Source organism: Epargyreus clarus, unplaced genomic scaffold (assembly GCF_041222505.1).
Source record: "Epargyreus clarus isolate Ecla_fem2 unplaced genomic scaffold, WU_Ecla_fem_2.2 ptg000015l, whole genome shotgun sequence".
Classification (NCBI taxonomy): Eukaryota; Metazoa; Arthropoda; class Insecta; order Lepidoptera; family Hesperiidae; genus Epargyreus; species Epargyreus clarus.
This window is the reverse complement of record NW_027332223.1, coordinates 11,718,238-11,740,946: the sequence shown is the minus strand read 5'-3', so window position 1 is coordinate 11,740,946 and position 22,709 is coordinate 11,718,238. Positions and strand designations below refer to the sequence as shown.

General features: G+C 34.0%; 1 protein-coding gene across 8 annotated transcripts in view; it reads right to left on the bottom strand.

The window, feature by feature from the left end:
• Rgl (Ral guanine nucleotide dissociation stimulator-like) overlaps positions 1–21,442 on the bottom strand; it is a 35,483-nt gene extending 14,041 nt beyond the window's left edge. For 2 of the 8 annotated variants that reach the window (XM_073080805.1, XM_073080809.1), the window contains exons 1-2: positions 16,273–16,531; positions 13,017–13,323 (exon numbers count right to left, since the gene is read on the bottom strand). In XM_073080805.1, the coding sequence (XP_072936906.1) occupies positions 13,017–13,184 (168 nt within the window). In that variant the 5' untranslated portion in view covers positions 13,185–13,323; positions 16,273–16,531. Of the gene's footprint in view, positions 1–13,016; positions 13,367–16,210; positions 16,227–16,272; positions 16,532–20,987 lie in introns of those variants that run through there. The other 6 variants (XM_073080811.1, XM_073080812.1, XM_073080806.1 and 3 more) reach the window with 5 other exon arrangements.
• Between the last annotated feature and the right edge of the window lie 1,267 nt (positions 21,443–22,709).

Sequence of the window (22,709 nt, the reverse complement as noted above, 5' to 3'; positions counted from 1 at the left end):
CAAAGCTCGGGAACTCATATCCAGTTTGTCAGCGTGCCAACAGCAACCAGCCGGCGGCGCCAGCTACCAGCGGCTTGTCTCATTACTCTCAAGCTGATGAATAAAGCTATAAGGCAAATAGGTACCTTGCAGATAACATTCAGTCTTCACATAAATCTGTTTTAAAAGTTCCACGCTCTATTTTTAGATTTTCTAACTATTTAGTTACGAACCACGTTACACGTATACTTATAATCTACGTGGAAGAGAATTATATCTCGACGATGAACTTGTGACCGTTGGACTGTAGGAACTTTGAACTAAGAAAAATGTTTTTGCGTAACACAGAAAAAAAATATTTTTAGTTACCTAGTTAGTTTTAGCTTGAACTTTTCCCTCACTGTAATTTCATCATGTGTTTTATCAAAGTTCACATACGGTTCCGCCCACGTGCTTTCACGTGTACCTTTTCACGTAAAGGGCTTTTTACTTGTTTTAACTTTAACCTGGATAATCAAGCAGATAAACATACAAATTTTCGTATTCATATTTAACGTGTTGCGCACCTTTATTACGCACTAACAAGACCCATAAAATAGTTATATCCTGTTATTATACAGATAAGCGTCGTGAAATAATTACATATTGTTGTAAACCTTTGGATGATTTCAACAATCGATTTTAACAAAGATTCTGTAACTAACAAACCTGTACCTAAAACCTGCTAGTTACAACTTATGAGAACCAGGCCGACACGAAAACTTCTTACTTCAGAAGTATTTACATAAAGATGTTAAAAGAGCAAAATATATTACGTAAAACGAAACGGAATGCACTTCATTTACTTCCCACGGCCATCGGAAATGTCGTGGTAGGATGCTATCGATCGAATGCGATGGCGCAGTCGCTATAAATAGTTTCAGGAGAAATCTGCCACCCTGCGCCTTCCCCTTCAGCCTTCCACTTGAATAACAGTTGCGTCAATTAACTGGCAAACGTGCGCGAACGTAATCAACTATGTCGTATGTAATAGTTGTAGGTATATACAATTGTGGATACATAATACATAAGTAATATGTAAAATGAACTTTACCGGTAACCAAGAAAAGCAATATTCTGTTCTATACCTATATTTTTAAGGCATATCTATTATATCTTACTTATATATAAAATTCTCGTGCCACAATGTTAGTTACCGTACTCCTCCGAAACGGCTTTACCGATTTTCACCAAATATTATATGCATATTCAGTAGGTCTGAGAATCGGCTACTATCTATTTTTTATACCTGTAAGTGATAAAGGTTGTTCACCCTTAACATTTTTTTATTTATATGGCAACACAACGTTTGCCAGGTCAGCTAGTAATTAATATTTTTATTTATGTATAAAACATATTTATAAATCGATTAAGCACTTTGTGGTTTGTAACCAAAGATCGCAATGTGCTACATTGACTATTACAAGTCATAGTTATTATTTAAGGATAACTATAAAAAGTCTTATGTAATTAATGTACTCTTTGTTTATAAATATATTTTCTTACAACCACAGCTGTAGATAATAAATACTCATCATTGACAATACTTTTCCGAGGCGTTCCGGCTTAGTCCTCGAGGGTAGCGGCGCATCTGTGGCCGACTTCAGGTAGGAATATCTAATCCTATCTGGGGTTAATTATAGATGTCCATAGGCGGCAGTAGCCACTTACCATCAGGTGGACTGCATGCTCGTCTTTTACTCCTATACTATAAAAAAGATTCACTACAGCCTATTGCAGCCATATGGGATTGACAACTCTTAAAACTGAAGAAATCAAGATAAATTCTTTAGAATTGCGCGACTTGAAACAAACAAATGAATAGGCACTAGTTACATGCAATAAACAAATTGTATTCCTTGCGGTAAAATTAAAAGTAAAATGATATTGTTTCCTTGTAGGAGTTTATTTCATTTAGGTGCTGATTAATATTTATTATTCATTTGTTTGCAGTGACAACATACTCTCAGTGACGAATTATAGTAGTCATATTTTTATATGTAACTTTGTTTACTGTGTTATTTAAAAGAAATAAACATGTAATTTTCTGAGTAGGTAGGTAATACTTACGCATGCAATTTAATCATATTTAATTACTCCTTTGTTTAAAGTAAAAGTAGGTATAAAAGCTGGCGAAAAAAATCTATATAAATCTATTCATATGTGAACTATCTCTATTTTATGAAACCAACATAATTTAAAAATAACTCCACTTAGTGTTTACTATTCTTGTTTATATAAAGAAACCTCAACGATGAGGCCGACGGACTTCCTAATGGAAAGCTGTCACCGTCGCCTATGCGCAACATCAGAGGAGTCGACAATGCATCGCCGGCTTTGCAAAATGTTTTTTGCAACTTTATTGAAGAGAGCCAGCCTTATTCTATTGTGTAGTTGTTTACATTACAGATTACACAACAAATTAAAAGAACATTTTTTTATATAATATAGGAGTAACAGACAAGCACGCAGTCCATCAGATGGTAAATGGCTACTGCCGCCCATGTACATCTGTAATCAACTCCAGATAGGATTCGATATTCCTACCTGAGGTTGGCCAAAGATACGCTTCCCCTGAGGACTCTGATAAGTATGTCTCCCTTACCACACCCTTCAAACCAGAACACAGCAGCAATTAACACTGTTGTTATTAGGCAGAATTAGGTGTGGCGGTGGTGCCGCCGGAGTCGAACCACAAAGGGTTTATCACCTTTAAGCTGTTACCTTTAACCAGATATGTCTGCCGTGAAATATTTATTGTTGGGCTGATTTTAGTTAATGATAGCGGAGAATTGTCAATGCAGTAAGCGTGACGGACGCGCTTGGCCGGTGGCGAGCCCTCCCTACCGCGATGGTACCCTGACAGGCCACAATCGGCTATTGGGTAAGATATCAATAGACCAAAACTCTTCGAGACACATTAAGCTTTCAAGTTAAAATAGTACATTACAATACGAGGACGAAAAATTTTTTTCTGACAAGTGTGAGTTTGCAGGCCGAGCCGCAGGCGAGGACTGCAATCACACGAGTCAGAAAAACATTTTTCGTCCGCGTGTTGTATAAAATTTTATATTACGGGGTCGGAAATGGGGGTTTTGCGCACGCGAAGCGTGCGTAAAACGTCCATTTACGCACGCCGTGATATAAAATAGTTTTTATTATTAAAAAGTAGTACTACCTACTTTCTACAAATAACTAATAAGATTCTACTAATAACTAGTTTTCAGGTAAGTCGGATCGTCAGATAATAAATCCCGAAGACATTTTGATATCGACATTAAAATATGATCATATTTTGAAATATAATTGAATATGTTCAGAAACAATTATTGTAACTGGCTGATGACTGGCTGTGTTATTGTAGTAACTAGTAAGCAATATTACTGTGTTTAACGTCATCGGTTCATTAACGAAAATATGGTGCGACGTGACACTTCCACGTACTTTCCTCATCCCATCACATTATACAAAATTAATTAATATGAGTATCTACCTCACTCGTAGGTACTATTACGTACATATACGAGAGAGTACGCTGTTTATTAAAATAAATAAACATTATCAATGTTTATTAATAATGAAATTAATACACAATATTTTTACTTTTAAACTAGCTGACCCGGCAAACGTTGTGTTGCCATATAAATATAAAAATGTAAAGGGTGAACAACCCTTATCACTTAGGGGTATGAAAAATAGATAGTAGTCGATTCTCAGACCTACTGAATATGCATATAAAATTTGGTGAAAATCGGTAAAGCCGTTTCGGAACAGTACGGTAACTAACATTATGACACGAGAATTTTAAATATAAGATAAAACATGAAAGGTTATAACGAACTCTTTATTACACCATTAGGCCGATATATTCAACTTCATTGGAGTAACTATACTGTATGCCACCCGAGACAAATTAATTGCATGGGGCCCTAAGAAAACTCATCACATTGTAATTTAATTTTATAAATGTCTTATAGACATTTTCCGAATACGTACTATAGTGTACTACTATAGTGATTGTTCGGTCCTGTCGACCTTGTTTCATGCACATACCTATAAACAGTTGAACATAATTTATTTTTCACTGATTTATACACATTTCAGAGATTTTTATGGTCACTTTTGAGCTCGCAGCCTCTTGGGCCGGAGCCCCTTTAGACGGGCCCCTTTATGTCGGGGCCCGTGGCATTTTGCCAGTCCTGCCACCCTATAACTACGCCACTGTTAAACTTTCCACGCCTGTTTCACCCCGTCTTCCACTATTTAAATTTGTATAGGACGCTGCTTGCTCAAAACTATTCTGTATATTCCGTGCTCAGCGTTTCTGTTTTGTTCTGAAACTTAAATAACTAGAAGGTGAATTAACATAACACTTTTCAACACTGTAAGTTTATTGGAATAACTTTTTCAATTCAAGTTATGCTACAAAAGCCGTACATCATTCAAACCAATGTATTGCCTACTAAAGTAAAAATTATAAATAATTGTTGAATAGAATTGAAAAATATAACACTTATAGTTAATTGGCAATCCACAAAAACACACACAGAAGGAAAGCCACAAAGCCAAGGAAGCCACAGATGGACCCTGATAACTGTTTAAAGAGGCAGGCAGTACCTAAACATATTTAATAAAAATGACATACCTACAACTATAAAAAACGTTTATCCGGAATACAGAACCATTTATTATGCAAAGGACCGTCAAAGATGGGAACACGTTTTTAGCCTCCCTATATAATATAACAGATACCTATATTACATTTAATATACAAAGACAGATCTTCAACTACACTATGATATAAATATTAATATATAATAGTCAAGCGGTATCGTTTGTACGTAACAATTACCAGCATTGATTGACGACAGTTGACGACACACAGACAATAAATTACTTGTGTTGTTATTTGCGTTTATTTATCAATTGTTCTCGAGAATCTTATCAACAGTGTTATTCTATATCGCAACTGCATATCTATTTTTTATTTTAATTCCATATAAATTTAATATTATTATTTATTATTGCAATTTTCCGAAAATAATGAAATGAATAAATTTTCTGATGAGCAATATAACTTTAGTTAACTTTAGATAATAGGTTAAGAATATTTTATAACATTTATAGTCCCAACGTATCTTCGGAAATGTATAGGGGAAATCCGAATATTATGTGTCACTGTTACTAATATTACTATAAAATTGTATTCTTGAATAAATACCCATTATACCGATTTATATGTGGCAACAATTTACATACATTAATATATTAACCACTATTATATTTTTAAAATTTAACTCTGTATGTCACTTGCGTCTACAATAAATTTGGTAAACTCATTTTTATATACGGTAACAAAATACAAAACCTCGTATTTTAAATTTATTAATTTCACTATTTCTTCAAGCTTATCTTAAAAACGTCATTTTAATTAATCTTTGCAACACTGTCTACAACAGGTTTTGGTAATATTTATACACATTAATTTATTATTTTAATCACCACCAGAATTGCTCGTAGAAATCTTAATGTGTCGCAAACACTTGCCTAATTCGGAAGAGCTCGCATCACAATTTTCAAATAAACTTATAAGAAACTGACAACTTGCAAAGTTGGATCGCATTACTTTCCACTTGAAACTTGTTCATTTATTTTTTATGTGTACGATACATTAATATTTTATGCGTGTAAAACATAAAAGATAATTTTAATACGATATTTATAACATGGTACGTGAAGAGTTGGATGAGTACACTTGACGTAAGAGCGAAACAGCTGAGCTAGCGTAAGTGGCGCGGGTTCGTCGGCCTCTGGAGTTATTCGTCATCTCGCACGAAAAAATCTCGCCCGATCGGGCGACTTGGCACCTTTCGAATTTACCTAATATTTCTGTCGTCAACTCGCACGCTCGAACAAAGTACAGCCAGGTAAAAAAATTTAAACTAAATTTAAATAAAAAATGACTTCAAATAAAACGACATTATATTAAAGCTTAAAATAAAGCTACTGACTAACTATTGTTGTTTCATAGATATATATATATATATATATGTACACATAAAAATAAAATAAAAATATTTCGGCCGTCAAAAGAACAGCGCTCTTCTACACTGCAGAGCTAAACAATTTTATGCTCACAAAAGAATAGCGCTATCTCTTTCTTTTTATCTAAACCTTTATCTCCATCGAAATCGCGGCGCATCGTGACGTCAGTCAGTCTTCCCTTAAGCGTACTTTACTGCGCCCGCGCATGTTAAGCTGCGATAAGAATTATTTTTTTTATTAAAATGTGGGTGTTTTTAGTGTTTTTTATGTATGTTGGAGGTAAGTGTATTTAATTTATTTACAGAGTGTTATTATGTCTTAATGAAATCAAAAATGAGTGCCTAATTTTTCTCATCTGCCCATTTTTCATATTGATTAGTCAAAGTAAAGTAAATAATTATCATTTTATGAAGTACCTTTACATTTTATTACTACTAGTTTTATCTTAATACTGTCCTAACAGAGCATGGATAATATTTTTAAAAATATGGCTTTTGTGGCCACCATCTTGTTTTGTCATATATTGACTGGCATTGAAATAAACTATGAGACATAAATTAAATAATATATGTTATATATAACAATAAGTTATATGCGAAATTTATAAAAAAAAATGCTTTGCTTTGCCTACATTTATTCACGATTTGTTTCAAAAAACCGGTTTCAATAATAACAATTTTTTTAGGAGTTGAATCACAATCTGGTCCATCTAATTCTGAAACTGATGTGAAAACAATTATTTCACAAAGAGGAAAGCCAGTACTTCTTCGCGCGGGCCATAAATATAATTTACATAGGAAAAATAACGGATCCTGTGTTTGGAGATGCTCCAAACGAAGTATATGCAAAGCAAACCTTATTATAAATAATATAGATAACTCTATCAAGCGGGAGGATAGACACAACTGTGAGCCGGATTTTGCGTCAAATGAGTTGGAAGTAGAATTCAACGAGTGCATGGAAAAAGTGAAGACGGATTATACTGTACCCATACCAAGTGTTTTTCGACAGAGTGTTGCTGAGCTAAAAGACAAAGGAACCAACCTTATCCAAAAAATTCCTCAATTTAAAAATGTTAAAAATAAGTTTTACCGAAATAGAAATAAGTCACTGGGTGTAAAAAAACTATGTTCTAACACTTTAAAGCAAGTTGTCGTGCCCGAAAAATTCGAAAGTTTTTTATTAGCTGACTACTACAGCTCGAAGAATAGAATTTTGGTTTTCGCTAGTAATAATTGTAAAACAATATTAGCAAATTGTAATTTGACAGTTTTATGTGACGGAACGTTTAAATTTTGTCTGAAACCCTTCCAGCAATTGTACACCTTACATGTTGATTTAGGAAGCAGTGAAACACATTCTAACATCATACCTGTGATTTATGCATTATTGCCAAACAAAAGTAAAATAACTTACAAAGTGTTGTTTTCCCTGATCAAGAGCCAAATTCCTCAATTCTATCCAAAAAATATTATACTCGACTTCGAGCAGGCAGCAATGTCAGCGATCAAAGATTTATTCCCAGATACTTGCATTTGTGGGTGTTTCTTTCATTTTTGTAGAAGTTTGTGGCGAAAGGCTGATGAAGTAGGCATTACTAAATCTGCACTGGCTCGAAAACATGTAAAAAGATGTACTGTTTTGGCACATTTACCTAAAGAATTTATTGACAGCGGTTGGTTGTACATTATGTCTCAATGCCCCAACGATGAAACAATTGTCCAATTTAATAATTATTTTGTAGAAACATGGTTAAGTGAATCTTCATTTTTTGCTGACAAATGGTCGTGCAGTAACAATCATCACCGTACTACAAATATGGTTGAGAGCTGGCATGCTACTATAAACAAAAAAGTAAACAGTAAACCGAAAAGCATTGCTCATTTTTTGACTATCTTACAACGAGAAGATAATTATTATCAAACTTTAAACTTAAAAGGATCAAATATTACGACAAAACAGAAAGAAACTTGTGCTATTGATAAACATATTGCTACCACAATTACCGAACTCAGACTCGGAAACATAAATATTGAATTATGTATCGAAATTCTTATATTATAATTTTTCGAATATTTTGATTTGACAATTAATAAGAACAAAAATCGTGATCTGTGATGTGTACTGACAATTATTGTATGTAGTAAGAAGTAGTTATAACAAGCCAAATGCTCTTGTGATATTATTGATTTTTATACTTAGAATGCTTTAGTGATATTGTTGATTATATTTGATATTTTTTATTACATTTTTAAACTTAGATAATAACAAGCCAAATGCTTTTGTGATATTGTTGATTATATTTTATATTTTTGATTACATTTTTAAACTTAGATAATAACAAGCCAAATGCTTTTGTGATATTGTTGATTATATTTTATATTTTTGATTACATTTTTATACTTAGATAATAACAAGCCAAATGCTTTTGTGATATTGTTGATTATATTTTATATTTTTGATTACATTTTTAAACTTAGATAATAACAAGCCAAATGCTTTTGTGATATTGTTGATTATATTTTATATTTTTGATTACATTTTTAAACTTAGATAATAACAAGCCAAATGCTTTTGTGATATTGTTGATTATATTTTATATTTTTGATTACATTTTTAAACTTAGATAATAACAAGCCAAATGGTTTTGTGATATTGTTGATTATATTTTATATTTTTGATTACATTTTTATACTTAGATAATAACAAGTCAAAATGCTTTTGTGATATTGTTGATTCTATTTTTTAATGTTGATCATATTTTTATACTTAGCTAATGAACAAGCCAAGTGCTTTTGAGAATATATATTGTTTTACTTTGATTATTATTTGGTGTAACATGTTTTTATATTTTTGAGATGTTGATTTGTGAAATATATCTAAATTATGATATAATAACATTTTGTTTAATTTTAAAGTCCAACCATAAAATATTAAACGTTTTTAAAAAGGATTTTTGTAGTTGACTGTACTAAGTTACCTCACATTTTTATGGTCGTGCGAGTTGACGACAGAAATATTAGGTAAATTCAAAAGGTGCCAAGTCGCCCGATCGGGCGAGATTTGTCGTGCGAGATGACGAATAACCCGGCCTCTGCACCTTTGCAATCGATAGCGCCGCGTCGGCCCCGATGATCAGACACTATGACACGGGTTTTTTTCTATACGAATTGAATCATTACTTTTTATGTTCACTTTAAGTATGTTTTTATTTGAGTCTTTGCAGGTGTGCGACATCAGTCGTGGGGACCGCGAGGGGATACGGTCGCTATGTTATATACAATGTTCCCGAAGTCTGTATAATTTCGAGTCCTAATAAAACTAAAATTCTGATATTCCTGCTCGATCGACTTATGAAAAATGACGAACACTAATTCGACACTGATTTGGTACTATCGTGTTATCTTCGACAATCTCATCTCAATTTATAACATCTATTTTTTATAATTATACCTATTATTTATTTGCTATAAATAGAAATAAAACAAAGTTTTAAGTGTGTACTGTTTCTAAAGACTTAACATGTTTCTTTACTTTAAAAATACATACCTATTTTTGACTCGTTGGTTGTCCCATATGCGTTATAGCACAAATACCAAACATACAACTCCATTTATTTTTAACGTTTCTGTCTGTCTGCTCTGTCTGTCTTGCAGGCTAATTTTGGAACCCAACTTTCACAGTAGTTTGAATAGTCTATTTTTCAAAACAATTGAAGTGAAGTTTTTATAAAAATATATATTTGATAATCGTGTAACTACACATTAAACACCTGTTATGATTTTTTCTGTCTTTATGTCGGTATATTCCGTGGACACATTTATTTTTTTCTTCTGTAAATTGGTTATATACACAACACAATTTAACATTGAACGATAATGTGCGTACATATGTACTTGCTTCAAATGCCACGGTCCTACCCCAAGCATCGCACATCGTAACACGCGTGTCACGTGCAATAATAATGTATAAGCGCAGACAGACAGCACACACTTAAACATATACCTATTCACACCTTTACAATTTCAGTACTTTGTCTCTTGGGAATAATATTGAAAAGAAATATGTTGCTAGTATTCAATCTAAAATCTTAATACCTTTGTCAGTGATAGCAAAATGCAGTGATAGAATAGTGTTGAAACTCGGCCACTCAATAAGAGGGTCCGAGGTACGAACCCCAAGCACGCACATCTGATCCTTCAAAGTCATGCACGTATGTATGTTATGTATGTAAGGTAATTTAAAATAATGATCACTTGTTACAACGGTGAATCAAAACATCGTGAGAAAACCTACACATCTCAGAGTTCTTAAAAAAACTCCTCAAATATTTTGTGAAATCTACTAATGCCTAAAGAAGACACCTGTGTCCAGCAGTGGGATAGTGCCTTAATAACACACGTTTACCGTTTTTACGTCAAATTGCGGCAATAACGGTTAAATCCATCAAAAATATGCAATCTGGAAGTAGTTATTTAAGGGCATTATTCCATTAAAGCACTTTGCACAGTGGTGGCACGTAATTAGCAACTAACAATGGCACCTTGTGCTCGCGATACCGATGACACACAGAATGATTCATGAAAACACAATTTAAGAAACGTACCTATTAAATACAGTGTTGTTGAGCACAAATACCACGAACTACGTGAATCAAAGATGGAAATGCCATGTTTATGGAAAACGTTAGATCATGTTTTAAACGAAAATTTGCTTATCGCTAAATGTTATATAAAACGAATTCATAACAAAATCTAATCATCTTTGTCTAGATAATACTTAACCGAGTGCAGAAAAATAAGTGCTAAAAATGTTTGCGTCACTTATCTGTAATACGACTTACAACGAAGACATACATTTTCACCTAAATACTTTGCATAAACAATAGATAGAGATAATACAGGTAAACTATAACATATAGTTTGCATTTAAAAATCCGTGCGTTATATTACGTGACTTAATAACATTTCATGGTACTATTAAACGCAAGAAAAATCCATCTGTAAACCTCTTTAAACCCACCCACCTCTCGCCCAATTAAGATAGATCATTCTCGCAGAATCATCAATGTACTCCATTTATATTTTTGCCGAGAAACCACCAAGCATTCAGCGTTGGTAAATTTAAATTTAATTGCAACCAATTCAGATGCTAAAACCCCTTCAAAATTTCACCCCACAGGAAATCTTCAAAAGTAAGAGTCAGATAAAAATGTTAAAGGGTCCTTAAGCCTGCAACGCTCTACATTCGAGACCCCAACCCGACCCCTTAGGGATGAAAATTTTCGAAATTATCGACGTATAAAAAATAAATCACACAGTCGATAATTCACAAAATATTCAAGTAAGAATAAAGGACCTAATATAATTCTTGATAATAGTTCAAAATGTATAACTTATCACACCGTTCAAAGTTGGTAAAAACCGAGTTCAAAGTTTCCGTTACATACATACATACAGGTCAAGCTAATAAAAGCGTGGTAATATCTGAACAACTATGGTTCCAATATCGATAAATATTTCAATTCTTCGAGCTCGATATTATCGACAATTCGATGTATCATTGCATCCCAACCCAACCTACCCCTAAGCCCTAAGTGATCGACAGCGGTACAACCGCAACGTGGTGCTATGAAATATAAATGAAGTGCTCCATGCTTCAACCACAGCAATTCATGAACCCTCATAAATTTAAATTCTTTTATATTTTTAGAACCCATTTTTTATAATATTCACACATAAATGTTTAAAATGCGTTGAATGTATTATATGAAAAACTTGTGTTAGACACATATAAATGTAGATGATTCAATTTTGCATTTTTTTTAGTTAGAATTACAAAAAACAAGCGGTGTAGATTTTTAATTTCCTATGCTCTATCTCGTACTTTGAACCTTGGTCCGCTTCTCGGCTGGGATACAACACTTATTATAAATGCTGTAGATTACACCCTTGGTGAGAACAAAATAAATACACACAACAATAATGTCAATTGCTTTATTACAGGAAACTTGCTGAAGAGTTTACGAAATCATCAATATAAATAAAGATACAGCAACATACGAGTATATGAAGAACATTTCTGCGATATCTTTGTGTACTTATAACCATAGATATGTAGTACTTATGTAGCTACAAATTATAAAGTAACACCAATTTTACGTTTATTTGCATGATACCGAAACGAAAATCAGTTTTCTTCTAAACTTGCTACATGTAAAAATAGCTAAGTCGATTTTCGAGGGTCGTGGGCCTCGCCCTATACGTGAAAACCTTACCAAACTTCATTTGTTTACTATAATATGAATTTTCACAGTAAATGTGGACCGTACCTACCTACAGAAGTCGTATTGATTATCCATGAGTAATGTAACCAATACAAACTATAGCGTGTTAAAAAATGTAACTTCAATTTAACGTTTACATTTATGAATGAATCAGTATAATCATACACATAACGGGCGGATATTGATTCATATAAATAATATAGAAGGCTACATCTTCCTATTTATGATCTCTTTGGATGTGTAATCATTCACGTGTAAAACAAATCTTCAAATAATCAATAGATAGATTAGATTGTGATATGTTTTTTAAGAAATATATACATTTGGCGGTAAATGTAAGGAATTCAGATTTTACGAACTGCATGATAAGTTTGGAACAGTCAATGTTGGTAATAAATATTGCGATCCGAGTGCAAATTCGTTGACTTAGCTGATTTATGGTTAGTTATAATTTCCTCTGATGTCTACTTCACACGATAAAGGCGAAAAATACTCTACCTGTTGCGGGCTCAAACGTTCTAAACGCATTATTACTCGCGTATTAGTAGGGATTCAAATCGGTATTTTGTGTCACAAGAAGGTCGACCAGCTATCACCATACTTACAAGCGTAGACATTTTCACGTCAATGAAATCAAAACCTGAACTGTAATTGGATCGCAACTAACCTTGACGTACCATCGCGTTTGGGACTTGCGGTGCCTGGGGCGGCGGCGCTCCGCGCTGCGCTGGTCGCGCGCCGGCGACCGCAGCGCGTGGCACCGCGCCGCCAGCGCCTTGGTGCGCTCGGCCAGCGAGTGCCGCAGCTCCCCCCCGCCGCACCCCCGCACCAACATCGCTCAACCACCCCCGCCCGTAGCACACACTGATTCACATGACGAATTCATGACGATTCACTTTATTGGGTTCACCTTGAACCTTACGACTGTCTTTTGTTTATATACTTTTTGTATTTGTATTGGAGCGCAGTTGTTGCTGATAAAAACTTGCTTATCAAAAGACGTTCAATGCCAAGTTGCTAAACAGAAGAGATGGTGCTTTATTCCCGACCGAACCGAAGGAGTTTATAAGTTTCAGATATTTTTAATTTGAATCTGTATCATGTGTGTGAAATGAATGAATGATATTATTTTGTGCTGTTAGAAGATCATTATTCTCAGCTATATTCTATGTAGTTGGAGTGGGTTGTATTTAAATTGTTGCATAGTGTATGTACATATTGAAAATGTACTAACATTTACATGAAATCAACGTCGCATTTTGTTAAATAAGAATATTATCTTAATGCAGCCAAGAGAGAAAAAATCCTATAAAGAAATAGACAAACGATATGACTATGACAATAAACACCAATTTTATTCCCTACGTGCTCAAATACGTCAATTTCAGCGAAGTGGTTGAAATATCGCTCGACATAAAACAATTACATTAAATCTTATTAACGAGATAGGTCTCGCCCGGTCACAGAGGTCGAGAAGTCATGATACTATTTATAACGTTGCGAATCCCCATAATTTGTACGCACAGATTGTTTGATAACATCAAATTGGGCATAATAAATAAAGATACGATTTATTCACGTTAATTCCCCATCGAATGTTAAGGAAAATGAAATTGAGAAGATAAGTGGGTAAAGGATCTACTTGAGTAAAGGAAAAATGTAAGGAAAATCCGATATATAACAGAAGGTTGCTTTGTTTAATACGTATTCAACTAAGCCTCGGTAATCCAGATTCCAAATATCAATTGATATAAGAAACTAAATAATATATTAATAAATACGAATTATTATTTTAAACCTGTAATAAGACGCATAATCAATTTTACAAACGGGATATAATATAAAAAGGTTCATAGGTATGAAAAATTTGCCATTAAATTAATTGTACCACTCAAAAGAAATCCTATTAGAGAATTGAATAATTAAGTACACATACGAAGCTCGCGGACGACGTCCACATCTGACAAGGAAATTGGATAATAGAGGAAGGGAGCGGCCGACGAAACCAGTCCAATCATTGGGAGGAGTAGATCACGACACTACGAAAACAGCTAACTGTGCGTGGCGCAAACATGCTGCAACCGATTGCCAAACTACATATTATATCATCAAATTTTATCATTCCTAAGGGTCACCTTAAAATGAAGGTATTTGGCCAACGCATGGTGCAGGACTTCACAAACGTTTGTAAGTACCATGGAGGAATTATATTCTTCTGAGTAAGCTTAGTCTCCCCCGGGAAAAGCATTAATTAAATTTATTAAATCTGGCAAAAATCAATTTCTTATAATGATACACGACTTCGCAAACGGGTTCTCGTTGATTCTGTTGCTAGTGCTTGAATTTATGATATCTTTACAACCAATATTTTTAGTTCAAAAAATCTAGTATACTAGTAGTACTTCTAAAAATATTTCATGGATATAGTGCAAACTGTACACGATCTTTTGACAAGATCACGTCGAATGTATAATTCGAATAAGGTTTTAATTTAAATATGCGACGAAATTGTAGGTATGATTACTATAACATTTTTTGTAATACGTGTTTGAGTTCACAAAAACAAGTTACGATGTATGTGGCAGCTGGCGCGACAGTTGCAAGGTTTCTTATCTGCCCAAAACCACTTCACGATCTTTGATCTCTTCAATAATGAGATTTAAGCCTGTTGAACGACAGGTGGTGAGCCGCTGTTCCTCAAAATACACGCCAGGTGTTTCGTACGTAAATATTTTTTCATCAAAGGACTACCTGAGCGAGGGTGTCAGGTAGGTACGTGCTCCCTATTTAAAAAGTAGTTGTAAGTTTTAAAATTACATTTATTTACCTATTAAGGTAAAATTAAATAAATATTTTTTTACAAACAAAAATATTAATTTAGAAGTAGTAGAAGTAGTTTATTACTGAATATAGGTATAGGTAGCTAAGTATAAAAGGTACTATTGCGGTTGATTCCAAATTTTTATATGTTGCTTAAACACTTAATTAATTATTAAATAGCACAGAAAGCTGCATCTAGAAATATCTTTATATGTATAGCTTTCTAAAATAACGGATGTTATTAGTTTCTACCTTTACCTAGTCTGATAGATTTTTATGCGTTTTTTTCTTGTAAAATATCCACCTAATTTTTAGTTCTGACGTTTACGAAAAACATTGCGACAGTAAACAAAATGTTCTCAAACATATTGGAGGTCTATCACTTAATTATAGAGAAGCGACCAACGCCGGTCATATGCAATAAGACGGTTACTATAGAGTATATAATAAATATCGAAAAAAATGCCATAAATAACTAACTTATCTGATGTACCTGTAGGTAGTTAAGAAGACTAAAGTAATGCACTTTACCAATCTATTGTGTTGGGTTGCATTGTTATAGCTATAGCGAAATTGTTGAAGCGTAGCACATTATAGTATTTTGTCGCTAAATTCCTTCGCGAAAACGTCTCTAAACCAAGAGTAAAATATATATAAGTAGGTACTTATATATATATTAAGCGTATTAGCTTAAATATACCTACAAATGTCTAAAAGTTGTCATTCAACTTATTTAAAGGATGTGGGGAAATCGGCAAAATAGTATAAATGTTTTTAAATTTCGAGAAATGTCTAGCTGTTGTTACTATATACTGTGAAGTTTATATCCTACATGTGTGTAGATTGTTACGCATGGGTAAATTACCGTACGACATTGTTATATACGTTGAAAAGATTGAGATATAACATTTAAAACCGTATTACATAATATGTTGGAGATTTGAAAATATTTTATAAACAATCTATAATATAGATACTTGAAAAGGATTAAGTTTTATTTACACTTCCCTACTTTTGGATAGTAAGTAGTTGTCAAATTACCCTCGTTCAACTTGGTACTGTCTGCGTCCTGTGATAATCAAGATTAATTATGTAGGTACTACCTGATTACCATGCAAATTACTCCCGACGTAAAAACACAACACACTAAACACAAAAACAACGCGACCGTGCGAACATATTAGACATCCATTCAAAAACTAAAATCCTTAATCAACAATAAGTCCCGAGTCACTCTTCAATGGTAAATGTTTTGAAATCACCAATAGTAAAACATCCAAGCACGTTACTTATAAATATTAGGAAAGTTGGTCACAAATAAGCCCTTCCGCACTCGACGCCCGCTGCGCGTCATCTGAGCCCCGTGCCGCCCGAGCTCGCGTTCATGAGACGTGACGCGGAGTCGCGAGGAGACTAGGAAACCACGCATGTGCGGGGCTGCTTGGCTTTTCCGAATCATCACAGTGATGATGTCACGAATACGTCGACACTTGAGACATCTCGCAATAAAATGCGTCACGTTATCGCCGCGTCTATATTTAGCTTATCACAATAATACGCATCCTAATAACGTTGGTCGTAATCCAATTCAAATGTACTTAATTAAATGCGCGTAAAACGAATGACCTCCGCTGAGATTGAACTAACTAAAATAAATTAAAAGTTAGTGAAAGGTAACCGAAGGTAGTATACTTTCCGTGGTTACCTATTTCTGCCTTATAGCGGCAATGGTTACGCAGTTGTGCGCCGGTGTAGATGATACGGTAAGTCACTCTAAAGACCATAAAAGGTGCTTAACAATTTAATTTAGTCCTTATAAATCAACGCGACAATTAATCACAGACCAGACTCATGTTTTGATAAAGGTGTCGCTGAACTATAGCTAGTGTACGTTGAGTAAAAAACCCCTTTTATTATTTTGTTCTGTAAAACGAATCTTAGTCAATATATTTGTATGCTTATTGCCACTTTTCCACAAATTTAGATAGTGCTTTAATAAATAGCTATACCTAGTAGACATTGTAATTATGCGCATGTTATGCTCTTAAAAACCAACGTATTCTAATACGTAATATATAAATGAAAATATATTATTGTGTGTGTGTTATACATAATTTCTACGAAACATATATTAGTATGTCCTTATTTTATTATTGTTGTAACAACTACTACTTACGGGGAATTCGTTTACCAAATTAATAATTAATGAACATCTATACATAATTGATGAAAACTGTTCTCTGCAACACGCCGCATATTTATGCTTATATATTTCAAGTACTTACATAGTACCAAGTTCTCAACACAAATATGTTGTTTGTTTCGTATAATGTATTCCTTTTAACCAGGGAAAGTTGCGACAAGACTAACATTGAGCAAATGTACTAGATAAATAGAAACGAGTTTTAATATACATGGCCATGCCATGTACACGCGTGCGACAAGTATTATGACATGTTTTAAACTTTCACATGCTCCAAGAAAAACAAAACCATTTTATCACAATACTTGTTTAAGTTTTGGCATAAAATGAAAATATTCGTTACATAGTTGTGGATTTTTGAATGGTACCTAGCTGATGATAAGGGGTGCCCCGTCGATAGATATCTGTTATAAACCACAGATAGGATAAGAATCCTGAGGCTAATATCAGACGTGTTGTTACACATCTGTTACGACTACAAGAATTAGTTGACACGACTCGTATATTTGTCTTTACTCTTTAACTTCACCACAACAGCTCTAACATTGCTATTGCAAGGCAGACAAAGGAGTGGCGGTGGTGCCTTTGGAGTCCAGCGATAAAGAGTTTTACCACTTTTAGCTTTGGTAACTGAGCATAGCTATTTCAAGCAGGTGATAAACTCTTGGCCATTGTCATCAAGACGTACAAGATCTATTTTCTCGTTGTACACATATCATATGCCCAAAGTAACGGCCATAAAACCTGAACATTAACGCTAGCCGCTAAGTACGTAAGAAAATGTGATAAGAGATTACATTCGTTTGCAGTATGTATTTATATTTCGACTTAACATAATTTTGAGGACATTTTTGTTATTGTTGACGAGAATACTATGTAAACAATATTCTAGGAAATCCAAGAGAGCATTAAAAGATTACGACATTTCTGAAGTTATCATAACTATTATTAATATTATCATAAATATCAATGTGTATGTCTATTCCACTTATAATATCATTAAACTGTGATAAATGCAAGACGATACCCAACCCAGATTTTAAATGCAGCAGATTAATTGAGTCTAGATTTAGGGTCGGCAAATTCCACTAGTGTGTGGAATTTGCCGTGGAGTTTCGATGTCTCGTTTCCTCTTGGATAAGATCACTCGGCCGGAATAAAACAACATTGTTTTAAGGAGGTCGTGGTACGAAACAAAATAATTTTGATGCAATATTGAAGTAAAACTTTTCTGGACTATGATGATTTTTAAAAGATGGTGGCCCCCTGGTCTAGACATAAATATAGCTACGCAAACTTGTCTCGTGTTAGGATATTAGTGGTCCCGAGTTATATTTTAATGCTCTACAATCTTCAAAGTCAAGCATTGATCGAAGGTTTAATGGCTTTGGCCATCTAATTACCTACAGATACACACACAACCTTATGTGGAAGCACTGCAATTTGGCTAATTCGCAACGTACCTGTACATGTATGTGTCGGTATTACCCATAAAATGTTTATAATTAACCAACCCCTAATATAATACGTGAAGCCATACGTTTAAACTGACTTAGGTACATAATAATCTCTTGTTTTCAGTATAAATGACTAGTCTTTATTCTGGACATATATGCATTCTTACGAGAATTTAGTATCAACAAAGAAAGTCAAAAATATAGTAGTTAATGAATTATTTGATACAGAAGTAAGAAATCATTTATAAAACATTAGTATCGGCCGCAACTTCGCCTGCGTTTAAAAAAAATAAAAACAATCATAATATAACGGAAAATTTGTACCTTTGGAATTACAATGGCGCCATCTGTCGAAAATTGGTCGTACCAACTCAGAAACCTTCGTGGGCTCATGCACAACAACTTAGCTAAAGATCATCACATGATCAAATGCATACGATCTATAAAGGACATACAGCCAAACATTCATTTTTATGTAGGTATATAGATTTAACCATTATTAATTAAGAGAAGCATAAAAAATCCCACATAGTATAGCCCGTAAAAACGTTATATGAAATGTAATTATTATGAACAATGTAATAAGGCTGAAGGTCTCATCCATTCACTTGTACTTTCTACGTAAGAATGTGAGGGCAAAATTTTAGCGTAGGCATCCGGTCGGAATTCGAATAGGTTTGTCAGTCTTGCAAGAATAAATACGTATAATGTGGTTTGAAATTACTTGAAGGTTTTGCTACACCCATATAAATATGCATAGATATCTGTGCCGAAACTAAAGATACGAGTGTATAACAAAAAATATAGCACATATTATATTATACATTTTATAGTATTACTGCGTATTAGATTTTTATTGCTTGCTTATTACTGGCCTTCAAAGCTATATAGGTAATTCTGGCTCATATCTGAATTTCCTCATTCCAGATCTTATCTGTGAGGGACACACCAAGATAGTTATATCTACTCGTATAATGCGCTGGCTAGAGTTTTACCACCTTTAAAATAAACTTAGTCTTGGCTAGTACCTTATTTATTTACGTTCATTCGAAGTCCTAGTTAGTTTTCTAAGCTTCTGCTGTCTGTCATGCCTCTATCTCTTGATCCACAAGGGATGGACACTTGAAATTTTCAGTGTGTATTGTTATCAGTGTGTATTGTTAGCAAAGTTGAAGGTACGAATTTTCAGTTTTATGTATGTTAGTATGTTATATTATTTTCTTTTAAACGCGGGCGAAGCCGCGGGCAAAAACTAGTATCCAAATAAGTCAGGAAGTTTCCAAAATATATTTATTATGTAAGTATGTATTATGAAATAACAAGTAACGCCTATTATTCTGTAACGCTGTTGTAGTGTACATAAACAATACATACGGCAAGTTAGACAACCAGTCTCATGAGTGTTTTTATACTGTAGGACGTGAGATTGTGCTGGTAAATACTAGTACCTACATACATGTAATTAAGAAGGTACATATCACTTGAACAAAATGAATAAATGTCACGATTTTATCGTAAAATTTAATTATGCTGTGACATAATGCATCATCTACCTATGTATATATGTAGTAACAATAATGTTATGTTAAATATTAGTAAACATATTTTATATGAGTCCAATAATTTCGGTTTTAAAGGAAAAACAGATTGATAAAGGACAACAAATTGGATAATTCAAAATTATTAATAATTTAGAACTGATAACTTAAGGACAATAAATATGTTATGAGCCCAATTAATATTTACTTTATAGTTAATACTTATCCATTATGTATACTTAATATTATATTCGTGTATAAATTAACGACTTATCAAGGTCTCCGGGTAATCCGAAGAAACTATGTGACCTTGAATTACGTTGTTGAAGAATTCGCACATAACGTTTACATTCAATAATATCATCATTATAAATAGCCAACACTGAAGCCGCCTTATTTTGTTAATACTGACTCAACAGTCGTAGGTGGTTATTGATCAGACGCGGATTAAAAAATAAAGTGTCGCTCAGAAACACTCCTTTCTTAAGTCTTTGATAAGTTGTACTTGAAATAACAGCTGGAATATATCTGTGTTTTTGGACATGTGATATAAGTATCTATTATGGAGTATTTCAAATATTTTCATAAAATAACAAGTGCAAATATAAAAATGATATTACCAAGCTCTCAGCATCTTGGTTCATCTTTTTCTACGCATGGTTCACGTCGAGGACTTGCGCCCTGACGGCGCTACGGCTGCAAATCAGGTAAACTGAGACACTGTATCATTTCACTTTACCACAACACACCAAAACCACATTCCATCACTGCATCCGCATTCAACACATGATCGCCCCTGCTGGTCCCTCTGACGTCACACGCTTTCACACACTAAAATATTGCACGGGTATCACAACAACTCCCTCGGATTCTAGTCTATAACTTAACGTAAAACATTGAACATCTTCGTTAGTAAATCAATTTGTTTCGCCTAATTATGCCGAAAGAGCTGTTCGCGTGTCGAAGGAAATACGATCGTGTGACGCAGGTAACGACTTTCGCGCACGAACTGAGTGAAGCACGTCCGCTTCGTGGCACCGCCGTCGTCGCCCGCGCACCACGTAACGGCACCGAGGCCCCCGCCTCCGCCCCGTATCGCTAGACCTCCAAACCTGCCCTCTCTCACCATCGCCTGGCCAGTCAAATGCGTTTGCAGCACGATCGTCGATTATTGTACACAATTAAACATTGTTGTTGTGTATATGAACATACTTCTATTGTTTTTCTGTATTACATTGTTTTGGAAGCGATAGTGAAACAACATCTCACCGGCGGGTTCAATGGAACAATAAATTTTGCTGATCCTTGTGAATTATTATTTTTTGTGTGCTAGTAAGTACAGTAGTAAATGGTCACCTAACTTATGCTTATGTCTCACAAATGTAATATCACACAATACTTATTGTAGGTATGTATCTAATTACATTAAAACTATAAGTACTTACTTATTGGTTGTAGAAATATCTTTACAACTAAAAGGGAGACTGAGTATAAAATTGTACAATACGTTGTAGTACCTATTTTTAAAATGTGCATACGTTCATAAATATTTTATTTTATTTTGGTAGGTAAGAATACTACCTACTCGTACCTGTATCCTTAGTATTCCTGCTTTAACGCCTTGTAGTACTTCCTTTTTGTTCGCCAAGTTATTTCATTCATTGCATATTCCTGGCTCTATAAAAATCACGGCCAGGCTTATGATTTTTTCTTGAACCCCCGCCCCGAAGCCCTTTCGACTACCGCTGTGATCTATTTTATTTAAAGTAGTTTAAAAAGTAGGTATTTTTTAAACAGAAAACTAAGTACCTAAGTATTTCTTGGTAACTAAGTATCACTCATGAATTTCCAGTGTATAGGTATTTAATTATTTACATATGTACCTAATTCAGACGCATCAGAACCTGGTCCTACGGTCCCGTACCCCTCACTATTCAATGGATTTAGTATAATTTAAATGTTATAATTAATACAATAATAGATTTTGCCCGCAGCTTCACTCGCGATCAGAGGTAGATAAATATTTAATGGTTGTTTTATCTATCTCTCAGGAACAGTACCTTTGTTTTTCAGGGATATATGGTGCCCTTACTTTTCTGGACCCTAACAATATATGTACAAACATTCATGACAATCGGTTTGGTAGTTAAGACGTGAAAGTTTAGCAAACAAAAAAACAAACTCACTTTTTAATTTATAATATTAGTTAAAATGTTTAGGAAACATCGCATGCGTGATTCAGCAACGTGTAACGCCATCTCTTGACGAGTTGCGGAAAATTGCCACACCTCTAAACAAAAATAAGGTGTTCCAACCTAAACCTTAGTAGTACTCTTAACCAG